This window comes from Aulonocara sp. 'chitande type north' Nkhata Bay, linkage group LG20 (assembly GCF_057382095.1).
Source record: "Aulonocara sp. 'chitande type north' Nkhata Bay isolate Kocher_YH1m ecotype deep benthic linkage group LG20, A_spYH_male_GT1.1, whole genome shotgun sequence".
NCBI classification, from domain to species: Eukaryota; Metazoa; Chordata; class Actinopteri; order Cichliformes; family Cichlidae; genus Aulonocara; species Aulonocara sp. 'chitande type north' Nkhata Bay.
Window position 1 is genome coordinate 2,274,026 of NC_141363.1, and position 24,839 is coordinate 2,298,864.

Genomic DNA, 24,839 nt, shown 5'->3' on the forward strand with positions numbered 1-24,839 from the left:
CAATGGGCTGTGAGGTCAGTTCCTTGATCATTAATATGCAAATTTCCATGACCACTGATCAACAAACGCTAATAACAGGCCATTGACAACTGATCGAAGATCAGTGGTTGTTGGTTGGGTTTCAGCCACATGGCATTTAAGATGCCTGGATTATGTGTAGGTTTTTCCTCAGCATGCCGTAAAGTTTTGTCATGGTCAGCACATCCCATGTTGTCTTCAACCTGCTAAAGGGACTTTAGGTAACAAACAAACAAAAGCACTGTCACAGTGAAAAAAAAAAATTTTATTTAAAAAAAAAAAAAAAAATGGCAAGTTCAAAAATCAAACCAGGATGAAAGTTTAAAAACTGAAGGGATTTCTTCTCTATGAAGGAAAAAAACAAAAAGCCCTGCATCATGGCACAAACACTTACGGAGAGGTTGATGCGCACAATAAACAGACAAATTCATGGACATGGTTACAAAACTGACCCCATTTTTGACTTGATATATTAAATGACCTTCAGATGAAATAATTTAAAAATTAGCAGCAATAAGCCACAATTCATTTCTTTGTCTTCAATATATTTGGATTAAAATCGTGGAATGGTAAACACACAACAGTGAATCAGCATTTAAACATTTCTTTGCTTCATAGATCTAGTATCTCAAGGAGTTTAAAAAAAGAAAAACTTCAACAGTTTGCAGTGCATGAAAACAATTCCAGTCAGAGATAAAGCCCAACACAGCTAGCACTTCACACTCCCTTCCAGTGAAATCTAAGGCATTTCTGTGAGGTTTATTTGTCACCTGGAAATAAAAGGTTTTGTAGTTAAAGAGGAAAACAAGTAACAGCTAAGAAAGAACGAGATGGGACGATATTTATCCAAACCGTAAAAGTGGAAAATGAGCGGAATGATGAAAACAATGCTATGGTGCCTGTGTTTAAACTAAACTAACCAAAAAGTGGCAATGTGCCTTCAAAACACATGGAGAGAGAAAAAAAAAATCTGCCATATTTATTTATTTTAGGAGTTCTTACTTTTCCTACAGTCATATTAAAACAACCGCGTTTTGGTATGAAAAAGTTCCCTTTTGATGTTGCAATTCTGCTTGCAATTAATGAACCATAGACAAATGTGTCACAAAAACCAAAACAAATTATTTAAAATGAAAAGAGAAAAGCCACGTCAGCCAGAATATAAAGTCACTGTGAGGTGATCCACTGTCGCAACACGAGGTGTCTCTTGGATATTCGTAGTATTGCATTTATAAGGACAATAAATTAATTGCATAGATCAACAGACCTTGGGGCATGTTTTCCAAACATTGGACGGAAGAGTTAAAGGATGTGGACACAGTACCAGCTGTGATCAGCCATGAGACCTACTGTAGTTGGCTATTGCCTGTGAACATTGAACACAAACTGAATCTACATTGCTCTGGCAGGATGAGGTAAGTCAAGGTTTTCAACATAAATTGCTCTTACACCGACTGCATGCAGTGCAACTCTGTAACAATGCATCTGAACCTAGCATACATGCTTCATCCATCATGAGAAGTTATGTCTAAAAGTGCCAACACTGGTGACACTGACAGAACTGAAATATTAAAGCCTCTTTGACATCAACACTGAAACCACAACAAAGCAAGTACGCAAAACACAAAGAAAAAAGTGAAAACCTCTATTTCTCACTATGAAGCACACAACACACTATCAAAAATAAAAATCAAAGCTTCTTTGAAAAATAAGATCAATCTTAAAAGTTTTGAAACTGAATTAAAAAAAATGAAACCTTTAAATAATGTTTAAGAACAAAAAACATGACGGTAAAAACCAGAAATGCAGAAGAAGATTGCAAACACACAGCAATGGCCAGTTTCAAAGCCATAGCCTGGCCGTTATGAATCACCTAAGTAGTGTTTTCTGCAGATATAACAGGACAGATTCATGCGTCACCAGTTAATCTCCATGTCTGTGTAATTACATCTTTATACTTTAATAACAACATTTCATTCCCGCTTCAGAAAATCTGATTTTTTGGGGGATTCAGGGAAGAATCTGCATCCTTGTTTACTTAAACAAAAAAAAAAAGAAAAAAGGGAGGGGCACTGACACATTACATCACATGTATCAAGGAAGTCGAGCGAAAGTGTGAATACATTTCAATCTATTTACAGGCAGCTCTGAGTGAGATGTGATCCCTGTTAAACAACTTTGGATTTCATCACGTGAAGCAGCTCAAAGTGAATCAATATTTAAAACTCTCGGGTAACAACAACAACTGGAATGCTTTAAATCTATTCATCTCTTTTAAAGTAGTCCGCTCTGAAATATTTCGGCAACGAACATCAGCTTAAAATGTTCTCTTCTGTGTAATCTTCTGATTGTCTGCAGCTTTGTTGAGATTGTTGGAACTAAACTTTTTTTTTCTTTTAAATAAATTTAAGTGCCAAAAAACTTAAGTGAGACTGCTTCAGGTAAGGTTTCATACCTGACAAACTTGCTGCCTTTGTGAGAGAAAGAAGCTAATCAATGTCAGCACCATATCAGTCTTACAACATCAGCTTTTTCTAAAAAGGACTTCAGTTTTTCTGCTTCCGAATATTTGCACCAATCAATCAATTGGACGAGGCTAGAAACACACAAAAAAATAACCAAAGAACTATTTACAAAAAGGCAGGTTCAAGTCTGAAAGCATCAGTCAAAAAGGAGAAAAATGTAAAAAAACAAAAACTGCATATCTTACAAAAGCAGAACATGACCTAAAACATGGTGTTGAAATGTTCTTTTCCTGGTTTCATCCTTGCTCCCCGGAGTAGTGTTTTGAAGAGAGAAAAAAAGAATATGATCAATGGTCATACACGACACATTTAACAGCTTTTTGAACTTTTCTTGACCGTTATCAAAATAGATGCTCATTGTTCCATTCTTCCATTTCCCCACCGTCTGCTGTCCTCCAGCTTTGCTTGTCTGAAGTAAAAGAGTTTGTTTTAAAATCTGAGTTCATAGAAAATATCTTTGTTTTTGTCCTTTGTGTGGAACAGTTTGTGTTCCTGGAGTGTCTAGTTCTTCACACAGGGAATCTCAGCTCTTGGGACCCCTCAAGAGTCAGTCGGGCCCCAGATGAAGATCTAACGCAGGGTGACAAGATCAGCCAATTAGAACGCACGCACGCACACACAGTCACTTGGGGGAATCAGTCAAAACCCACCTCTTTACTTGTTATGCTGGTAAGAGTAGGTTGCATGCTCTGTTGGTGTCTCTATGGCAACAGGTTGTTGGACGGCACTTTCCTGAGAAAGAAGCACCAAATATTTAATTAATCTGCAGTTATGTAAAAGTTTGAGGGGTAAATGTTTCCAAAGGGAGGCGAGAGGTGGAGGGCAGTACCTCAACTGAGATGTTGGTGGCAGGCACTTGGGTGTACTGGGGTATGTAGGTCCCCTGCATAGATGTGTTTGCAGGCATATACTGGAAGAGAATGGAAATAAGTTCATTAGCTGTGTGAATCTGCACCCGGAGAAGAATTCAAATACAAAAAAGAAGCTGAAACTCAAAAGGCACAAACCACACAATTCTTACCCTGGCCTTTCTCATAGCCAGATACTGTGCACTGTACTTACTGTACCACTGCTGCCCATAGAGAGGTGACTGAGCTGCTGTGTTAGAGGCCCCATCATTGATGCTGGCTGGATGGACATGGTGTGGTCCATCCCAGGTGTCAGGACAGCTCCCTATGGGGGGAACATCAAGAATCAAAGCTAAATTAAAAGGGTCTTGAGAGAAATAAAAACAAATAAACTGCCGGATACTCACTGTGGGTGGCATTATGTATGACTGGTGATGTAGCCAGGACGGGTTGTGTACCTGCAAGAAAATCGAAGACGTGTCAGTTAATATAAAAACACACGTGCAGAAACATTACAAAATAGTTGCAGAAAATAAAGAAGAAAATATGGCTGAAATATTAAAAAAAAAATTTCAAACCAAAAAGCTATAAAATTGAAAACACAACAACCCCAGTACCTGATAGGTGGACACAGGTGGATGCATATATGGGGAAAGGGAGGTTGGTCCAATCATCCGATTGGGGGTAATGCTATAGGGAGAGGAGTAAAACCTGCAGAAAGAGGCACAGATTTCTTAGTGACCACAGCTTAGACCACCACTCCTTGGGGCTATACAAGAGATTAGTATGAGCCAGCATACTGACCCATTCTGTAAGGCTGTGGTTGGGTCATAGGTGAGGGTCATTCCTCCCTGGAGGAAGAAAACAAAAGAGCAATGTCATTATGAGGGAGAAACATGAGGTGTTTGGATCCCCCCCTTACAGGCATAAAAAAATAAACTAAAAAAAACAAAGCTCACAGTCTCTCCATCTCTTGTCCAGGGCCGACCGTTCTGCAGATATTTCCCCTGGCTCTGGCGCTTCTTCTGGCCTCCATCAGCAAATTTACACAGCAAGGGTTCTGACGGTGCTGAACCAGAGGTTTTCCAAACAGGAGATAACACTCAGTTTTCTAAAACCGTTTTAATAAGACTGTTGTCTTGATGCTGAATAAATAAAGACAGTCTACTCAGCCTCAAATTTAAAAACAAAACAAAAAAAAAACCTCCAGAAAACTCACCTTGAACTCCAGGTGGAGTCTTGATATATTTCCCATTGAAATGCTGGATGATGGCCTCACATTTTTCTGTCGACTCCATCCTAAGGGACATATTTTGTGCTTAATAAAACTAGAGAACCAATCCATCACTTCTTTGAATGACAGTTTCTGCTTGAAAGGTTTCTACCTACAATGACCACCAGAGGGCCCACTCACCCAACATTATACTAAAAAAGTTGCTTTGAACTTTAGTACTCCCATTGGACTTGAGATTTTCTTAAATACACACAAGGTTACAGCACAACTAGTCAACTTCAGCCAGCTGTCCTACAACAGCGTGTACCTGGCAAAGCCCACTCCTCGACTGGTTCCATTGGCGTCACGGAGGATGCGTGTGGAAATGGCCTGACTGAAGGGCTTCAGCATGTTCTCCAGCTCCTGCTCGTCCATTGACGGCGGCAAGTTAGAGATGTACAGGTTGGTGGGGTCTTGTTCCTGTTGCTAACCACAGAGAGGCCAGAGGGAGGTGAATGATTTGGGGCTCTTGGTTTCCTTGTGACAGAACAACAGCTGAGGCATGACCATAGAAGCGTTCCAAGAAAATACAGCCGCCAGCAAACATTTGGGAAATTTACATAACCTTTGAACAGGAAGTGTGTGAGATGACTGATATTTGGAGGATGTGAGGCAGAGGACATGAGAAAAAAAAAAAAAAAAAAAAAAGAAGCAGCAAGAAAAGGTAGAAGGTCTGAAGCTGAAGTCAGATTTCATTTTGGACCCGTGAGACGTGGACCGTGAGGTCTGGAGAGAAAAGAGACGGTGAACAAAGTTCTGGCTGGATTTCAGCTCAACTCATTTTAAGTCAAGTGAAATTTTCAGTTCTATTTCTATAGCTCACTATTACAAATGTAATCTGCACAGATCTTCATTACACTCTTCTCTTATTTTCCATCACTTATATTTTATTTCCAAAGGGTTAAAAAAGGGGGTCATTGTTCAGAGCCAGGACCTTAAGAGGATGAAAGCAGGCGATTCAGCCACTGCGATATCAAAGCATAATTACATTTCATATGGCTTGCCATCCCTGGATGATCTAAAGCGATTACGTGCTCTCCCTTTCTCTCGCTTGGTGGAGAGAGAGAGAGCAGTGACATTTTGGACAAAGACCTTCGGGAACAATCTGGAGAACATCTCACGAATTGTGCTACCAAAAACGTGGTCGTTCCGTTTCCTCGATCATGTTACTAATGCACTGCTTGCATTCAGGCAGCTATATTCATGTGGTAATCCTGACCTTGAATGCAGGCACAGATGCTGGCTCTGTCGGCTTTTATAAACCAGAGAAAATATGCAGCGCTTCCAAATCTGAATTTAAAATGATTAGAAAACATGCTGAAAGAAAGTTTCACTCTAAGCAACTTGAACTGTTTTGTAGGCTCCTCCCCTTCCAATTTCCTTTGTGCCCTGCTTAAAACAAATTTAATGTGACCGACGGTATCTGTATCGCCCTCTAACCATTATGCATATTCATTATCTCAGAGTGCAGATGTGATTAAAAACCTGTAAATGCAGCGCGAGTTAATTTCCATTCCATGAATAATGCATGTGTAATCGCTGCGACCTGCGATGAAGGTGATTTCTCCTTCACCTCCCTCCCTCCCCGCAGTGTACACTAGCAATGAGGCTTGAACCCATGAGAGCGAGCAGCAGAGAAGCCCCAGTTGTGGATTTCATCTGTGAATGAGTCACAGTGAGTCAGAGAGAATTCTGACGCAAACACACAAGTCTTGTTGTAAAGCCGGGCTGAAAGGGTGACTGAAATCAAGTTATTTTGCGAGCAAGAAGCCATATGAATGTCAGTGATCCAGCTTAACGAGAGATCAGCTTTCCCAGGGCGCCGGTGGTGTGCGAGTCCGTGAGAGCGTGTCATAATCCGGTTGAGGCAAGGCTGCTGAAGTGCGTGTGCGATTGTCAAGTGGGCTCTGTGTGTCTGTGGGCGTGCGTGTGACAGGGCGGGTGGCTGGGCACTGTGCCCTGCTGACTGGGGAACTGCTCAGACACTGAGTCAGATGCCACTAGGGAGAACAGACAGGTCCTTTGTGCAGGGAGCTCAAAGAGCAGGCTCTGGGACGTGCTCTCCAAACACCATCACCACTATAAACACATACATACATGTAAGCATCCGTGGACTCTTTGTGCACAGAAATAGTCTTATAGTGCACTATTATTGTGACAGCGCTGCAGGGTGCTGGCTTCACCTCTGAACAGCACCCTGGTTACTTTTCTGCAGAAGTTGTAACATTGCTGATGTTATTTAAACATGTAGGTGATTTATGTTTAAGTTTCCAAATGCCGCCTTTTAATCATATGAGCAATGTTGCATTGAAGCTGTGCAACATGCTGAACTCAAAAAGCCTGAGGTAAGAACATCCTCACCAAAACAGGGCAGATGATTTTTTCTCTCTCCCCGTTTAGTAATTGGTGTTTGGATGATTCTCTGGTTTAAAAATCCCTGCAACCCTTTCATTCTCTCTGTTACATAAACTAGTAACAAAAATCTGACACTAACTAAGTCACTTGATATACAGTCAAATGTCAAGCACATGACATATGCTCCAGCATTACCAGAGGCCCCGTCTGGATGAAGCTGCAGGGAAAATTAACATAAGAATGACCGTTTCTGAACAACATAATGCAGACTGATGAAGCCAGCGATTTTATGTATGAAAAAAGCGGATTTAAGCATAAAGGAATATCTCGTGATAAATAAAATCAAAAATCTATTTTTTTAAAGAATGGGGCGCTAGAAACAGCAAGAGAGATCTGTTATTTCTTAAGAGGTAGAAAAATCCAAGGAGCAACCTTTTCCCTCTATGATTAATGAGTCAACATTTAATGTGAAATTAATGAATCAAATCATTATTCAACATTTTTGCTGAGACACTGATAAAGTGCTCTTTCAGGCTAAATTAAACTTACACCAAGCAGTTATAAATTAACCCACCGAATTTTGATACCTCAAGCTGAGTTCTCACCTTGGCCATCTGAGCCTGCACTCCGCCAGCCTTCAGTGCCGTCACTGCCTTCTGAGCAGAGGCTGGGCTATCAAAGTCGACAAAGCCATAGCCTGCAGGGAACAAAATATATGACAGTGAGATGTGCATACTGCAGGAGAGGTGCACAGTTTGAACTCATGAGGTACTCGTGGTAACAGTGTATGAATCTGAAGAGACAGCTGGCTAGGACTGGAATGTGCGTCCCTCTGGGGGACAGATGGAGGACGCTGCCCATATTAAAAAAAAAATAAACACACACCTACTCAGTAGGTACAGTGTGAAGCTGACGGCTTCATGCACTTGTCAAACAGCTTTATTGACTTTATCAGCAGTATGCTGTAACCTTGCACATTACCGATACCAGCCATAGATTTCACATCGCACCAACATTTTTTTTTTTGGCTTCCCATGAAGTAAAGGAGTGATTTCTATAAACTATCAGACACCAGACCCCACATGATCTTGCTCTTTTATAGATTTCTGAACTTTGGCATCTCGGATCATCTGATCACGGTCTCTTATTTACACGCAAGCCCATTCGCCCAGTCCAAGGTTGACGGTGCTGTGGGCTCAGAGTAGTCCTCTCCTTCTCTGCTGGATTTTTACAGAAACTCCATTCCCTCTAACATGTTCGTATTGGTTATGTTTTTTATTCATTTTCTGTGCAGCGATGTGTAACTATGAGCATTTTCACACATGCAAGCAAGCCTGGACCATGTTTTAAAAAAAAACAACAGAAGCAAAACTGTGACGCAAGGCAGGATGCAAATGTGTGATACAGTCAGATCTGACAGTGAACCTATGGAGACCAAATAGGGACCAGTTGTGCTGCCTCCCCCACATTCTATCAAGAAAGTATCCCACCTAAATAAAATGAGGTATTTCAGCAAAAACCATGATGAGAAACTAGTTTCATATTTGTGGTGTAATTTTACCACTTGATATGCTACACAATGATCAGCTGACTAGAAGAGGCGTTAGTGAACTAAAAGGCCACATTTCAACAAATATTATGGATGAGCATGGAACAGCTGTGTTTTTTCATTTAATTAAAACAACAACAACAACAACAACAACAACAACAACAACAACAACAAACCCTCACCTTTGCATTTGTTGGTAGTCTTGTCCAAGATGGCCTTCGTGGACACAATTTTCCCATACCTGAAAAACAGTGAGGTTTGCACTCAGAGGTAGTCCTTCCACTGTGTATAGATGTAATACTCTTGATGACTAAATTGTAAATCATCTAAAGATTTCAATAAAGTTACACAATCACCTCATCTGATAACAAATCCAAGGCAGGGCAAATTCAGTTAGAAAAAAATGATACTGTCCCGTGGGCTTCTGCATTCTAGGAGGACTATAGATTTACCATATCTTATTCATTCTAGCTCACACACAAATGTCAATAGGGATCATATCTCCAGGGAAATCCAACATGCAGTGGCAAACTGGTAGATATGAATCCCCCCATCAATTTTTTCAGAGATTGCATCATAATTCACCGTAAATATGAAAATTCTACATTAACTACCCACACCCCACGCCCCACCTAGCCGTAGACACTGCAAATACATAGGATAGTGTTCGACTTGGGCGAATGGTTCTGTGCAGCAGGGTCTATCAATCCCCATCTCTCCAGGCATGTGCATGCAGTGTAATCTGATATGCCTCTCCTTGGCTGTCCTGTCCAATACTGGCTCCCAGCCACACTCTCATTCTACTAACCAGCTTCTCTCTAGACAGCCTTTAACCCTCCACTGGGTCTTAGTGCCCCCTGAAATATAATTCAACTTGCATCTAGTGGCACAGCACCACTGCCTCACTCTGAGAAATCAATTTCATAAATAATTTGACTTTTGTAAGTAAGGATTAGCTGATGACCTGTTAGCTGTAATGTGACAGTCTAACATATTCTTTTTTTTTATAAAACACATTTAAAACAAACAAAAAAATAAAAATAAAAACACAAGCCTGGAAGCATTTCCCCCACTTTTTTTAAATGGCTTAAGGTCATCTGTGTAGGATGTAGGACAAGAAGATCAAACAGTCATAAATTCACATTACAGAACTTCATCTGATTATTCTGTTTGATTGTGCCAAACTCTGAGGACTGTAAGGGGGAAAAAACCCAAACACTTTTCTACCTTGCAAGCAAATCCCAACCTGAATGCTGATGTGGGCTTGTTCTTTGGGTTTTCCTTGTCCTTATAACATGCACGAGAGCATGTTGGGCTGTGTTGACAATCACACATTTTTGATATTTTATCTACTATAACAGAGATATTTCATGTTACAGTCATTCATTTGGTCTATTTTCTGCAATCCCATCCAGTGTGTATAAGCTGGAGGGCCATTTGCCCTCATATGCAAAACCGCAATTTCACAATGCATTTCTGACTCCAAGTGACAAAATGCCACTCACTTGACTGGATGGATATGCCAGCATTGTGTTCCTACATTTGCATATACACTATGGCAGTGCCATCAGCCTGCTTATTCTCACAACAACTAGCATTTAAGTTATGAGCTCTTCATGCTGCACACTTGCTGCATAACCAGAGCGGCAGCAAGGCACCCGGAGACAAATGCTGGGCCCGGTGGCCAATGGAGAGCCAACCCCCAATCCCATCCCCGTCTCTCATCCCTCACTTGGTACACAGTACATCACAGAGCTTGCATGCAACAACTCTCAGTGTGGGGGAGGGGAGCTCTGGAAGTGCTGCGTCCTCAAAGTATACGCAGATTTACGGTTCCAACTAGAGCAAAGTAAGTCAGAGTCCCTACATGAGTAGTCTTCCTGCTGCTTTACATCCTCATCTACAAGCCGTTACCCCTTTAACTATTATTGGACACAATATCCTCTTTCATTCTAGTTTAACTGAAAATTACATCAGCCTTAATGTGCTCTGCTAAAAGGCACATTTCATGCAGTGATTTTTATCTGCTCCGTAAAAGCAGAAATATGAGAACTACCCCCACAGAACACCACCTGACACACAAACCCTGAACTCCACTCACTCCTCCCCCTCTGACCCCCCCACTACCATTGCCCTTGTTTGTCTTTCCCTTTCCCCTGGGCTTGCCGTTTCCTGTAGGGTTGGGCTGCCTCATGTGAGCCATAGCTTCCAGACAGCTGTAAAATAGCAGGCCTCACCCTCCCTCGTTCAATCTCTCTAGCCCTCTTTTCCCTCCTTTTCTCCCACTACGCTCCTCTGCTCTTCTGGTTCTCATCACCAGGCTCCATAATTCAATTAACTAAGAGCAGATCATTCATCTCAGCCCTGCATGTTTTGATGTCTTCCACTGAAGGCCTAACAAACATATCAGATGGATTGGATGCTGCTGCTGTTTGATGTCTGACTACATGCTGTCCACAACAAAGTTCTCGAAGACTCACAGCCACACTGATGAGCAACATGGCATGATATTTATAGTGCAGAAGTGACGCTGTATCTGGATGACAGGGCTCACTGTCATACTGTATCATGACTAAAACATAAGAGAAAAAATAATCATAGATTAAAAGTGTATGAATGAGCACGAAGAGACAGAATGAATTAGCATGAGAGAGTGAGACTAAACATTCTGTACCTAGTTGTTGGAAAGTCTGTGCTCAGCTATGTCAGGCTGAAAGGTCTCAGTTTGCAGCCCCAGTGATTGTTAGTTTTTCCAAAAAGCCACTACATGATGTGTTAAAAAAAAATGCATGGATAAATGTGGCCCTCTTGTACATTACATAAATACCAAATATGGTATGGTTTAGTGTTCCTGTGCACTTAAGTTGTATAGAAACTATACATCTTCTTTATTTGCCAAAAGTAGAGATGCAAGCCTTTCATCCTTGCAGCCGACCAGCCATCACCCATTATAATCTAGTCTGCTCTAGCCGGGTTCATGCTTCCTCAGACAGCCAGAGAAATTTATTGGGTGTAAGTGCACGCTGAAGTAAATGTGTTTTAGGTGACTTACGGCTGACAGAGTTTGACCAGATCCTGGTCTGTGGTTCCTGGGTGGAGGCCACGGATATAAAGGTTGGTTTTGCTCAGCTGCTCTCCCCCGCTGCTGCTGTTACTGCTGCCATTGCTAATTGTGGTGGTGTTGCTGTTGGGGCTTGGGGGAGCCATCTGATGATTGGACGGGGACACATATGTCTGCTGTGGAGGAAACAGAGGGCTCTTTTTAGGTACATGAAATTGGATGTACGCATGGATGCAGTCATTAACTGGAAATAAAAAAAACAACCAGTTGAGGCTAGAGAGACACAGACAAGATATCAGCATCAATTTAATGCTTAATCTGGCTGGACAGGTCAGGCCAGTCAGATAAATATTATAACAGGTCACTGTGAGGGAAAAACAGAAATATAAGATATAACAAGTATTACGATTACACAATTTATACTATTTATATGAAGCAAAATATGAGAAGAAATAGTATGTACCATTGTAGTATTTGCAAAAAACAGAAATACTAAATAATAAAAGTCAGATTGCATTCATATACAAAGATTCAGTCAATCAGCCACATTTACTAGGATATGCAAAATTAATATGGAGACATCTTAAAATGCCTGTTTTTATTTGTACATTGCATATTTTCATGTACGTTTTGGTGAACTGACTTTTTAACCTCCATCAAAACAAGCATCTAAAGCTAGTTCACGAGTTCTAAAAGCTAGCCAGTGCCTCCTCTCAGCACACTGTGCTGTGGCTGCCATAGAACAACAGAATGGACAGGTTGGCATGAGTATGTCTTTGTGCAGATCCAACTCTACAGGCATCTCTACAAACCATCAACGCAAGAGCACAGGATTCACAGATGGCACACAACTCGTGTTGGGAAGATTGCTAAAAACAGATGGAAAAGAGGACTTTCTCCAGCGAACAGTGGAAAAGTCCACAGTTAGCCAATCAGACTGAATGGCTTAACTTTGTGTACATTAATTCTTTAATTGCTTTCCTGCGTACTTTTTACAGAAGCACCTTTCATTTAGCAGAAGACTGCTGCTAGACAGGTGCATTGGAGAACAATGACAGCTAAAAAAGGGAGTTTACATGCACAACATCCATCATCAAAATCCTTGAGGACCTACAGAGACCTCTCCAAAACTACAGAACTTGGTTTAAAAATGAAACTATATACAGAAGCAAAGCTGAAAAGCTTAAAAAGACACCCTATTTTTTTTTTTTTTTTTTTTGCTGTTTTGATGAAGCAAACTTTGTTCACTCAGAATGATACTATTACAGACTCTTTCAGGAAGTTTTATAAAGCATTCCTTTTAGGTGGATATTGACAAAAACCTGCTAAAACTAAAGCTTTCTATTAAGCAGAAATGGGTGATTGCATACATTTCTGAAAACATACTTAAGCTTCCCATCAGCAGCAAAGTGGTTTCAAACAAACAAACATTATACAAGCAACTTCTAAGACCACAGCGGACTCATTTAACTGACACATGACTTTTTTGAATGCCCAGAGTGTTGTCGGTGGCCAGATAGCAAACAAAGAATGACAGCTGTATACAGTGCTACTCCAGCTGATCCCATCTTGTGCCAACCAAATTAAATTAGTAGGGAAGTGAAGTAAAATGTATCCAAACGCCAGCTACGCTTGGCCTTGGTGTTGCGTCCCCCCTTACTGCTGGAGGAGGAGGAACAGTTTGATTAACTGAGGTCAGAAGGTCAAACCACAGAGAACAATGGGGTGGCTTGTAGCGGTGGGTGAGTCACAAAATATAGTTTTAATCCATTACCAAGCAACAACACACAAGCCATGTGTATTAACCCTTGCCTAACAGCAGGCATGTTTAAATATCAGAAAGTTCTGTCATCCGACAGCAGCAGAGATCCCAATCCTGCAATAAGAAGGAATGTGATGGATGTATTGGATCGATTAGGCCTTGTATCCAACTCAAAGTAAGACTTTAGCTATATGCGGCATCTTTACAATAAAGGGATTGATCTTCCTGCACCAATGGCTTGTTGGACCTCACAAGGTCACCCTCAGGCCATCGGCTTATTAACAGAAAGGAAGAAAGACAGCTGGAATCAGCCTAATTATGACCCATGTCTTCTTCCCTTCCTTCTTAAATACCAAGGGTAACGTTCAACAACCAACTAATATCTCTCCAAACCTTTAACAGTGGTTTAAAAAAAAAAAAAAATGAATGAATGCACATCTATTGAAGATGTAAGTGAAAAATATTTTTAATGCACACCCATGATGACAAACATAAACTCTGTCATTCCGATGCACTTCGAATTTAGCCATTACCTGAACGATCTTGAATCCGTACAGCTTTCACCAGACAAACATGCTTAGCTAACCACCACGCTCAACATTACCATACAGGAAGACAACACTGCGGTATGCAGATCTCAGTTTCATAACTGTTAGATCCCTACATTTGTAGGAGTTCAAAATTCAGCTTTGAGTAAACTGTACCAGCCCAGAAATACTGAGACAGTCTTACACACATGGGCAAGAAGAGCAGAAAAACAGACAATCAATGGCTGCTTCAACAAACCACAGTGACAGGACTAATAGGGGTGCACTACATTTAGGACTGGTCACATGCCAGCCAACACAGAAATATTGCTGTTTAAAGCAGGAAACAAGGAACAGGAAGCAAGATGGAGATATCAAAATTTAGTTTGGTGCCATTTCTGTATTTCAGCAATTTTTTTAATGTAACATGAATTCAAACCAAAGGGTTTCCAAGCTGTGAAAGAAAGGCTGGAGGGCCTCTGTTGTGTTTTGTTTACACTGTAATGACACACTATTAAGGATCAGAGACACATTATGTAAGTGGCTAATGGTACAGCATTGTACATGAACTTGATTATATAGAGTTTGAATTTTTACAGCATTAGAGACTTAAAGATGTTTCCTGTCCGTGGAGCCTTTATTTAAACTATATTTATAGAAACCTCTGAACAAACTAGATGAATATCAAAACCAAATCTTTAGTCAAGCTAACAACAGGCTACAGGCATATAAAATAAATGAAAGGATATGGAGTTTCTCCTAGTACAAACCTTGCTTTATATAGTGATTTATGTGCAAACTTTTATGCTTCCCCACTACTCAGCTGCCTTATGATTTCCAAACCGATATGGAGTCATCCTTCCGAACTTGAAAGCTATCTTTTTATTCGAGCTGAGAAAACCACAGACCCCATTCATCTTATCCTGCTTCTCTAATCTCCCTCTCTTCTTTAGCATCAGTACACTGTTTGTTTTTCCACAATCACAGTCTTTTCTGGTGCTTTCCCTCGCCTTCATGATAAGCGGCCTGCACAGGCTGTCAGGAGGGATGCACCTGCAAAGGCTTGGGGAGACAGGATCCGACGGGAGACCGAGCCCGGGCCCGATTCTGGCAAGCGAAGCCTTACTAATTGGGATCTGAGCTTGTTAGCGGAAAGTGCTAATCCCTCTCATGTGCTCTCCAGTCAGAAGGTAGTGTCTCATTAAGAGCGCTCTGCTAGGCTCCATCTGAAAAGAGGATGGCAGTGAGTCAGCTCCACACCTACTCCCCATCTGCCCCAGTCCCGCTCCAGGTGTTTTGCCACCCATGTAAGGTAATTTCCAATGTAATGGTGCAAACACATGAAAATATGCATGCAAAGGGTAGCCTGTGACAAATACCTTTAATTTAAATGATTAGGAATTAAAAATCTCATTTTACAGGCTACATTTCTTCTCAGTTAATCATTGCACAAAACCTGACTTCCTTGCATACCACTGATTTCCCAGCTGCAAGCATGTTATTTGTCAATCCACAACCGCTGACATACAGTATCTGTTTACACTGCTCCTTATATCCATAACAGTGTCAGCATTCTTTACATTCCTCTGCAGCACATCAATACAAGGAGTAACGAGGACCATGGGTTCAAGATTAAAGTTCTTTAAACTGAACTACATTCCCAGAGACGCCACCGTTCGGTGCAATTCACGTCCTTGAAATGTTGATCATGAGGTAATGTTTATTTATATATATATATATATATATATATATATATATATATATATATATATATATATATATATTCATTCATTCATACACACGCACATTGAATGAAAAATGCATGAGGATGTTATTTAATTATTTTCACTATATATTAACTAATCAATGCTATCTGCCTATGAACAACTGATGCTCCGTTGCTTCCCTATGCAGTCCCCACTTCCCGGTTACTATACGATTATCTCTTTACAGCCTAAGAAAGATAAATCAGCGCTGTGTGTTGTCACCACAGCTGTGCAAGCAGCATAACTACAAAAAAAAAAAAAAGGCGGGGGGGGGGGGGGGGGGGGGGACTACACCATGTTGCAGAGAGCAGCTAAAGACCGATGAGGTGATTACAGTTGGAGGGAGCACAGGTGATTCCTGTAGGGAGAGCAGGTGACTCAAGGACTTTTTCACCCAAGCAAGAACAATGAGTGCTAAATGAGGCAGAACGCATGCTTTTAACTGTATGAGTCTCACTGTAAGACGCTTTAATGCTAAATCTGTTGATACAGAGCATGTTAAAACAAAATGCAACATCGGTCAGACACCACATTTAGTTCTTTTGTTTGATTTAAGTTCATATTAATCACAAGATAAGAACACAGTAGCCTATAAAAATCCCAGATGAATTAAACTGTACAAGCAAAAATTCATTTTGCTTAACATTAAATGCATATTTGCTTATTTCTATTACCATACAGTAGCCTTCGATCTATGCACAAACTACTAGCATCACAAAGTCGATCATGTTTGCACTACGCAACAACAGCATCTTTTATAAATTGATGATATATTGTATCACAGAAAGATAGATCCATCCTACCTCCTAGGTTAAAGAAACCTTAGGGGCAGTGGAAACGATTTTAGTATTACAGATGCAATCTTTTTATATTAAATTTCTGTTGCTTCAAGCGAAAAAAAAAAAAGACTGAGAAAAACAGCAAGGTGGAAAGAACCACATAAGGAAACCCCTGATGTCCTGCGGCTCGAAGGTGAGACCTATTTGCTCTTCTCTTCCTGACTAAAACCTGGGTTCATCTTAACACTTAGACAGCCTGTAAGGCTAAAAGAGAGAAAGTAAAAAAAAAAAAAGATCAGGGAGTTAATCAAAAGCAGAGGAAGAGGGGGTGGGTGGGGTGTCTCTTAATCCCTCTCTTTTCTCCGCCCTGTTTCTTGTAGTAAATGACACAGACCAGGGGCTGCCACTTGACACTGGATTTACAAGTCCCTTTCTTTGTGAAGGTGTGTGTGTAGGGGTGAAAAAAAACTGTGTGTGCATGTCTTCTTTCAGCAAAAAAAGGGTTTCAGTTTGCAAAGCACCTCTAGAAGTGAGCACAATGTCTGAATCCAGGATTCCAGGAATTCCAGATCATTAATCTGAGCAATCTGAATTCTTTCCAGTCTTCTTGAGGCAGGAGAGAGAATGACGAGGAAAAAGAAGGGAAAGACGGGAAGCGTTTCAGCTGTTTCACACGTAATGCCGTTTTATAGCGTGTTGGCATATTTTTATATATGCCCATGTAGATAATATACATATATAGTGATGCAAAATACCTATAAAACAAACATTATAAATCCAAAAATTGGGGTTAAATATTAGTTTTTAAAAAATGCTGCCACTATCACGAGCAAAAACAAACAACGAAAACTTCAAATCGTTGACTTAAGTAACATTTCCCCGTGACTGCAAACGTTATATATAATCTTTACACATGTGCGAGTTCCAGAATTTTAATTAAGAAAAATCCATACAGCCTGCACAGAAAAGTGGTTGCACGTCACCTCATCAATTACTCATCTCAGTATGCAAAATAATCAACATTTATCTTAAAAACTATTTGTCATTTTACTGGAAAAAAAAGAGAAAAATCGATTACACTAGACTTCTTTCGTGGGCTCAGTAACTTTCCTTATAGTGCCATCAGTAATCATTTGTAAGACAGAAGGGGTGGGGCATGCTGGTGCGCGTGAAAGAGGGAAAAAAAACTTTGCTAACTTGTGGTTAATTCAATGAGAAGAGAACTTAGCCGAATATATGACATTAAAACCCGGCGAATCCATATTAAAGTCAAATATGCTTCGTCTTTATTAGCTTATCCTGAGCCTAGCGTGCCTCCACAACACATTTATAAGCTGTACTGTGTGCAGGCTCGGTATAGGAAGCGAGCAGACGCCGTATCAGAACAAACGAAAGCAAACTGTAGCCTGCTACTATTTCACGAACAACAACGTAACGGGCCCCGTTTTAATGTGTAACAGTTTAAAGAAGAACAAGCAAAAAGCCGGAAACGAACACCGCAATGGCAAGTATGCGAGTTTAAACGTCGCCTGTGATCCACTTTCAAGGACACTGCAGCTTAAACAGCCGAGCAGCTTTTAACTGGAGAGCCAGAGCTCGAACAACACCGCATCGAGAGGGGAAAATGACTTACTTTGAGAAAGACGCGATAGAAGTGGCCGGTGGTGTCGTTATTTACCTTCTTGGTGTTTTTGCCGTTGTAGCTGTTGTAAGGGTTGATTCCTGTCCTTGGTGACACAGAGAGCAGCATTTTTACTCGGCGCTGTGTCCGGAGGAGCGGAGAGTGGAGAGAGCCAAGGCAGTCAGCTGACGTCAGCCAGGGAAATTGAGCCAGGAACAGCGGTAGTGATTGGAGCCGCGTTTCCCAGCACTCTCATGTACTCCGCTCAAAGCACTGGGCTATTTGCTTATTTATACTGACTTCATCTTCCAGTTGTGCCTTCTCGCCAAATAATAACACCTTTTAGGCAGGGAGATAAATAACCTACCTAGCAGACTTTTTTTTTTTTTTTTTGCTTTAACTTCCAGTGTTGTGCTCATTTAAGTCATCCCCCCAACCCAGTATGATTAGGAAGAAGAAATGCAGAGCTGCCTGCGCTTAAAGTGCACTTTGAAGAATGGGAATGGTGATTTAGATAAGGTGATCTCCCTAACAGTAGACACTTTTTATTGGCTTTTTCTTTGCTCAAGCCATACACAAGCCCTGGGTCAAGTACCTCTAGTGCATATGAAATGAGGAGGACCAGATCACTGCTACTATTTCCTGAGTTGGAAGTAGACATTGAAATACAGCAGCTTACTGAGATTTAAAAAGAAAAGGGAAAAAAACTGGGACGTGTTGAGATAATGTTTTTGCCTAAGGCCAATGTAGATGGAAAGAGAAGCATTAATTAGTATTCTCCTTAATTATATAATTAAAGCTAGATTGACTCTCTAATAACGTTTTCAGCCATCCCTTCTTTTCTCTATACTTTTGCCAAGTGCATTTCCAAACCTTTCAGAGCACCAGGCCAAATTCACTAACAGACGCTGACCCTTGTCATCTGAGGAAAATGAAGCCCACACATCAAATATGTTGTCTTACACAATCACTTGTCCCATCCTTGCCTTATTATCTGGCCCTTTTTCTGTTTTTCTTTTGAAATTTTACCCCCTAACTTCAACACCACACCAAGATGTACAGGTGCAGTAAACAAACAGCCAGCAGCTCTTTAAGGCTAACTATTACCTACCAGCTCTATGAACCACTGCTGCATATTCAAGAAAGTTGGGATCCTGTGTAAAATATAAATCCGAACAGGATGCAGGAATTTGCAAAACCTTTACACACTTTGTTTAACTGACAATAGTAGAAAAACAAGATGGTACAGCAGATGATGTTTACTTCTGTGTAATCGTTTTCCTTTTCTGCTTGAAATAAATTGCTAAACAGTTCAGGGGAGTCCATCAGAAATGTCACTTCTTACTGTGTCAGATCTTTTCAGTGGGTGACAGGTCTGAACTGTAAGCAGGTTACTATAAAACACCAGGTTATTGCACAGTGGAGACATGCTGTTGGAACAGAAGCACGGTTAAGCATTGTCTTGCTGAAATAAGCAAGGCTTTCCCTGAGAAAAACAACTTGCTCCAAAACCTCAGTTTAATGTTTGGTATTCATGGTACCTTCACTGATGTGTAAGATACTCATACTATGTACATTATAATCCATACTCACTATTATATGCCAGTATAGGATCCTGGCATATAATAGTTGCCAATCTTAATTTTTTTTAAACATGAGGCTGACATCTAAAGTGTTGATGTTGTTCTTGAAATAATAAATATCAGCAGTATTGTAATATTTTGTCTTAATACTTTTTTTTAATTATTATTAAATATGGTGGTTAAATGATTTTCACATCATTGCATCATTCTGTCTATATGTAGATTTTTACAGTCTTTTAACCATGTTCAAACTGGTTACTATTGGTTGCAATTGGTTACAATTCTTAAATCATTTTTTCATTAAATCAAATCTTATTTAAAAAAAATTTAAAAATAGATGAAATAGGCAAGATGATGTCTAAATTATTTGCAAAATTTATATGCAACTGTAGTCACAGAGGGATCCCTCAACAGAGGAGAGGAGGGCTAATATTGATTATTGAGATTAGAAAATGTTGCTATGCCAACTTTTGTGTCAAAAGGGGAAATGTAGTCATTAAATAGTGTGTGTGTGTGTGTGTGTGTGTGTGTGTGTGTGTGTGTGTGTGTGTGTGTGTGTGTGTGTGTGTTTAACGGGAATGATCTAATGATAGGTTATTGTCATTAAAAACTTGTTGGACAACTGGAACTACTAATTGTTTCCATACTTATGTATTAAAAATAAATAGAAAATGATGTCAAGATTTTCTAAGTAAAATGAAAATGAGCTCCCACCCTTCTATTAATATATTTTCACAATGCACGATAACTGTTTTTATTAACACGAGCTGCTTGCCATATAAATCTTTTTACCCCCGAGCCTTTTCTTGTGTACTCTGATTAATCCTCATGTTTGCAGAAAACATACGCAACATCAGCTACATTGTTTCTTACCTAACTGTCGTATGTGAATATTACATCTCTGACTGTAAAATTCAGACCGAGCCCGTAAACTTAGGTTGATCTACATGCACAAGGGATTTCATCCAGATTTCATCATGATGGTCTAGTCAGACAGACGGGAGAGGCTCAGCTGAATTCATAATCTCTGTGTCTCTCTCCACCCTCTATCGCTGTCTCCCAAGTATGTGCACGCGTGCAATGTCAAAACTTGATGCATTGGTTGACAAAATAACATTATTCTATGTATGGCATCATTCTCTCCAGCCAGATATTGATTCTTTTTCGACTGGACCAGTTTCAGACCACAACTGGGTCACCCATAGTCATTTACTTCCCCTGCTTAAATCTATGCAATGTTTTGATGTGTGTGTATCTGTGCAAGTACTCAGCCAGATGGGCTGTGAGTTCCACAGAGCTCAAGGACAGTTTGGGGAGTGACTCAGTCAGCAGTGTGCCCGAGCTAGCCAACACACACTGCAAATTCACCAGTAACGGGAATAAAAGGGCCTGTTGGGAAAGAGGAAGGGTTTTTTTGGATAGGATTTTCCTCCACACTAAGAGAAAAAAAATCATAATTTCATTGATTTTTTTAATGAAGAAGTTTAATCTGCAGTAACCTATTGTTGATTCATATTTCCTGGTAGAATCACGTCAGTGCTGCGTATAACATCTGCATCTACGATCCCTGTGAAAGTAGTTGCTAGTTGGCTGCAATGGGGGAGGGTCACAGATGGGGAGAAGCGAGGTGTGGTGAGTGGGGAGAGGTTGGTGGGTGGTTAGAACACAGCCCAGTGCTGCATGCTTTGCATTCCTCAGGTGTTGTCAGCATTGCTTGCTCAGTAATTACCTTTTAGCAACAACAAAAAAAGAAGACGAAGAAGAAGAAAAGCACAGCGCCACATTCTGCCAGTAAACCAAAGGGCAGAAAACAAGAAAAACCTTGAGGAAAGCTTAATAGGAAGTGGGATGCGTGTGTGTTTAAAAAAAATATGTACATCGGGGTAAAAATGTGTGGAAAATCACATGCATCTGCAGCCATAAGGCATGCATACATTAAAAAAACGTAGACTGTGGCTAAGTGAGAGTCAGCAGCTTTGTCTATGCAGCAATCCATCTTCTCTCAAGGATACAAGTAATGACTGCAGCCAAGCAGACCTTGGCATGTAAACTAACGGTGTGATACAGATGTACAGATTTGCAATGATGGTGGTGAGTCCTCAGTCACAAAACTTTACTTCTTTTTCAAACTGAGTAAATTTTTGTCTGTCTGTATTTTAAATTTCATCATTTCTCTCGCTCTCTTTGTCTTTTTTGTTTTGTTTGTTTCTTTAAGTCAGATGTCATCACTTTCATCACTGACACCATGGTACTTTTCACATAACAGATAGGTTCTCCCTGTCTGGGAATGCTTTTCTCTCTCCCTTCTCCTTTCCCTCCTTTGCCCCGCTCTGTCTCCTTGGCTCACTCGCTGAGAGCTGAGGGATTGTGTGCAGATGTGCCTGGAGAGAAGCCAGCCCTTCTGCCCTGGGAGAACATGTGGTCTGGGAGTGTTTATGCTGGCACTCTTTCAACCTGTCTCCCACACAACATGCTGGCGTCTGTCTTTTTTTAAATGACAATGCACAAACCTTTCACAAAAGGTGGAGGTGACACAAGGGTTTGCGGTAATTGAGTGCACTGACAGACAGGATGTACAGCAAGTTTTTAAAAAAAAAAAAGCAGACAAATTTGCTGGCAGTAAATATGTTTTCCAGAAAAGCTTCAAGGGAGCATTACTGAAATGCATGCAATGCGTGGCTGCAAAACAGTTAAGTTACCACCACAGCATTTCCTTGCAAACCTTCTTTTTATTTATATTCAAGTTTCATGCTTGAACTCAAATTAAATATGCTTGCTTTAAACAGACATCCAGAATTTTCAAGCATGTTTTTCACAGATTCTCTGCATACTTGACATTCTCTCGTGTGATTCGGGCTTTGGGTAAACATCTGTAAGCTGAACACCCCTGAAAAGAAATTCCTATTCTTAACACTGGTGGCAGCAAAATGACCGTCAGTTTGGGCAGCGAAATGCACAGCTGTTGTTTTTAGTACCCATGACTGACTGAGTGGGAGACATCCACTGCATTACCCACCATACACTTAGAGAAAGAGTCATTTATGAGCATTTTTCGCATTCAGAGGCATTTTATTCTCTTTTTAAACAAGCGGTTCTTTAATCGGACATTTCTCAGATGTTCTATCAGGTAAAATTTACCAACCATTGCAATAAACTGCTAGACTCTATTTTGCTTTGTTAGTGAACTGAGTTAGTCTGCATGCCTCTCTCGAAATCTAAGTTTCTAGTGCCCCCTGTAGGTTTGGATGGTTAATGAACCTATCCGGTCTTTTCACAAATTGAAATAATTAAAAAGAAAAAAAAAGCTCTGTTTAAAAACAGACAAACAACCCAAAGAACAAAAAAAAAAAAAAAAACAGTCTGTATGTTTTTGGAAATGCGTTTAGTCTCATTGCTCTTTGAGTAAAATGGTGATATATATATCTACATATAAGTTTTTAAATGCAATTTAATTGTTAACTTTGGTAAAACATATCACATACACATATAAATACTGAACCCCCCCCACACACGTATTTCATAACAATCGCATCGAGTTGTCATTTTTACGTGCCACCAGGGGGCATGATTTAGTAACGAAACCAGAGGTTGACGTCTCCCCCACCCCCTCAGGCTACACGATTTATTGCACTCAGACTTCACGCCTTTGACGTGTAACCTAAATAAAAATGTGATACTGGGATAATGACGAGAAAACCGCGTTTACATTTAAAGGCAAGGTTTTATTTCACTCTTAATTATTTCTTCTACCTGTTTAAAGTTAATTACCTTTAAGTTATTTGGGGAGGGGGGTATACTTTAACCCAGACGTTGCGTTCAGCACGTTTTAAAACAGCTTGCTGTTTTTCTAAAAAACCAAAACAGAACTTACTGCGTTACTCTAACTTTTTGGAGAAAGAAAATTGAGCCAACATGGCTTTATCAGTAGGACAGCTGCAGCTCCACCTCTCTATCCCACCTCCACGGTTGATGAAAAAGCCCATGAAACAGGAGGGGGGAAAAAAAAAAAAGAGTCGTGTTGGGGCATGCGCAGATGGGTCGTTTCCCTCTTAGTTATCCTTTTTTTTTTAGAGGAGTCAGTCGTTACGTCACGGACTCATCCACAGTGCTGGGGCTTGAGAGGCTGACCATCCACTCATGCTGCCACAAGCACAGGGAGACGTTGGCGCTTAGTCGGGAAAAAAGATTTTTACCATTTAATTTTTCTTTTTTTTTTCTTTTCTTTTTTTTAAGTTTAGCACGGAATGAGCTGAACGGAGTCGGCGGCTGCCGAGCTTATTCTATACCAGCGGACGATTCTGGTGGCATGGTGTGGTGAAACAGAGACCCCAGCAAGCACAGGGAGACAGAGGGTACACTGTGCATCATGTTTGAATGCCGATAATCAATTAGAAATATACATGACTGTGCTGCAGCATTGCCTATAGCCTCATCGGGCTGTAGCAAGTCTCCCTTTATTGCAGAAGCCCGTCTCGAAGCGGCCAGCGTGCCGGACAATCTCACCCGGACCACTGAGAGGGTTCGGATGAGGTGGCTGCTTGGTTTTAGAAATCCGGCCAACTTTTTCATCTATTCCTTTCTAACCAGCAGTGCCATCGGGCAGTTCATCAGGAGATGGCGATGAGGTTGTTTTACTTGGGATTTATACTCTGCTTGGAGATCGCATCTCCTAACGGTGCGACCGTAGGTAAGAAAGCCTGTTGTGTTAATCTTGCATTGTGATACTCGAGAAAAGCATGAGCACTTTTTTTCCTCCCGTCTGCAAAGCATCTGCGCACAGGCCTGCGTTCACCAGAGTTGGAGCGAACACCATGAATAGGTTGCCGTGATAATAACACAGTGTGGCTCCTCGGAGGAGGGGGAGATCGATCGTTTTTGGGAAGCCTTTAAACGAGAGAAAGTAGCGCACGGATAAAGCGGTGCTGTGGTTGTTTTTGGCCTAAAATCTGGCTGCGTTTTTTAAAGCAGAGCCCCTGTCTGAGCAGACAGAATGGGCCTCCCTGTAAGGATAGGAGACAGTCAGGTTAGTCATGCTAGAATATGAAGCAGGTAAAAGGCTATCACAACACTGGCACGAGCGACCTATTTTCTCACTGAAGACGGGATTTCTCACTGGCTGTGTCAGAATGCCCAAATCCACCTTGCATTTAATAAAAAAAGAGAAATAAAAGA

General features: G+C 40.7%; 2 protein-coding genes across 6 annotated transcripts in view; one reads left to right on the forward strand and one right to left on the reverse strand.

Moving 5' to 3' along the window:
• Nucleotides 1-270: 270 nt before the first annotated feature.
• On the reverse strand, nucleotides 271-18,501 carry LOC147304793 (RNA-binding motif, single-stranded-interacting protein 2-like). 4 transcript variants are annotated; one of them, XM_086276525.1, is made up of 14 exons: nucleotides 18,097-18,501; nucleotides 11,621-11,802; nucleotides 8,751-8,809; nucleotides 7,625-7,716; nucleotides 4,933-5,090; nucleotides 4,611-4,690; nucleotides 4,351-4,460; nucleotides 4,196-4,242; nucleotides 4,009-4,102; nucleotides 3,799-3,849; nucleotides 3,606-3,716; nucleotides 3,373-3,453; nucleotides 3,194-3,275; nucleotides 271-3,113 (listed from the first exon to the last, which is right to left on the reverse strand). In XM_086276525.1, the coding sequence occupies exons 1-13, from the start codon at nucleotides 18,211-18,213 to the stop codon at nucleotides 3,198-3,200; spliced, it is 1,260 nt and encodes a 419-aa protein (XP_086132651.1). In that variant the 5' UTR covers nucleotides 18,214-18,501; the 3' UTR covers nucleotides 271-3,113; nucleotides 3,194-3,197. The 4 variants fall into 4 exon arrangements, with proteins under 4 accessions (XP_086132651.1, XP_086132653.1, XP_086132650.1 ...); XM_086276527.1 differs by having other exon boundaries at nucleotides 18,142-18,500; XM_086276524.1 differs by having other exon boundaries at nucleotides 11,621-11,805; nucleotides 18,097-18,500.
• A 5,251-nt stretch (nucleotides 18,502-23,752) lies between these two features.
• Nucleotides 23,753-24,839, forward strand: part of LOC147304794 (low-density lipoprotein receptor-related protein 1-like) — a 79,431-nt gene continuing 78,344 nt past the window's right edge. The window contains exon 1 of one of the 2 annotated variants that reach the window (XM_086278903.1): nucleotides 23,753-24,354. In XM_086278903.1, the coding sequence (XP_086135029.1) occupies nucleotides 24,282-24,354 (73 nt within the window). In that variant the 5' untranslated portion in view covers nucleotides 23,753-24,281. The remainder of the gene's footprint in view (nucleotides 24,355-24,839) is intronic. The other variant, XM_086278904.1, reaches the window with a different exon arrangement.

Excerpts from the sequence above, each read along its gene's own strand:
- LOC147304793 (XM_086276524.1), bottom strand. The coding sequence starts at position 18,213 with ATGCTGCTCTCTGTGTCACCAAGGACAGGAATCAACCCTTACAACAGC. Across the intron at positions 4,691-4,932 it reads CGAGGAGTGGGCTTTGCCAG|GATGGAGTCGACAGAAAAAT; the intron begins GTACACGCTGTT and ends TATGTCCCTTAG. Across the intron at positions 4,243-4,350 it reads GGACAAGAGATGGAGAGACT|GGAGGAATGACCCTCACCTA; the intron begins GTGAGCTTTGTT and ends TTCTTCCTCCAG.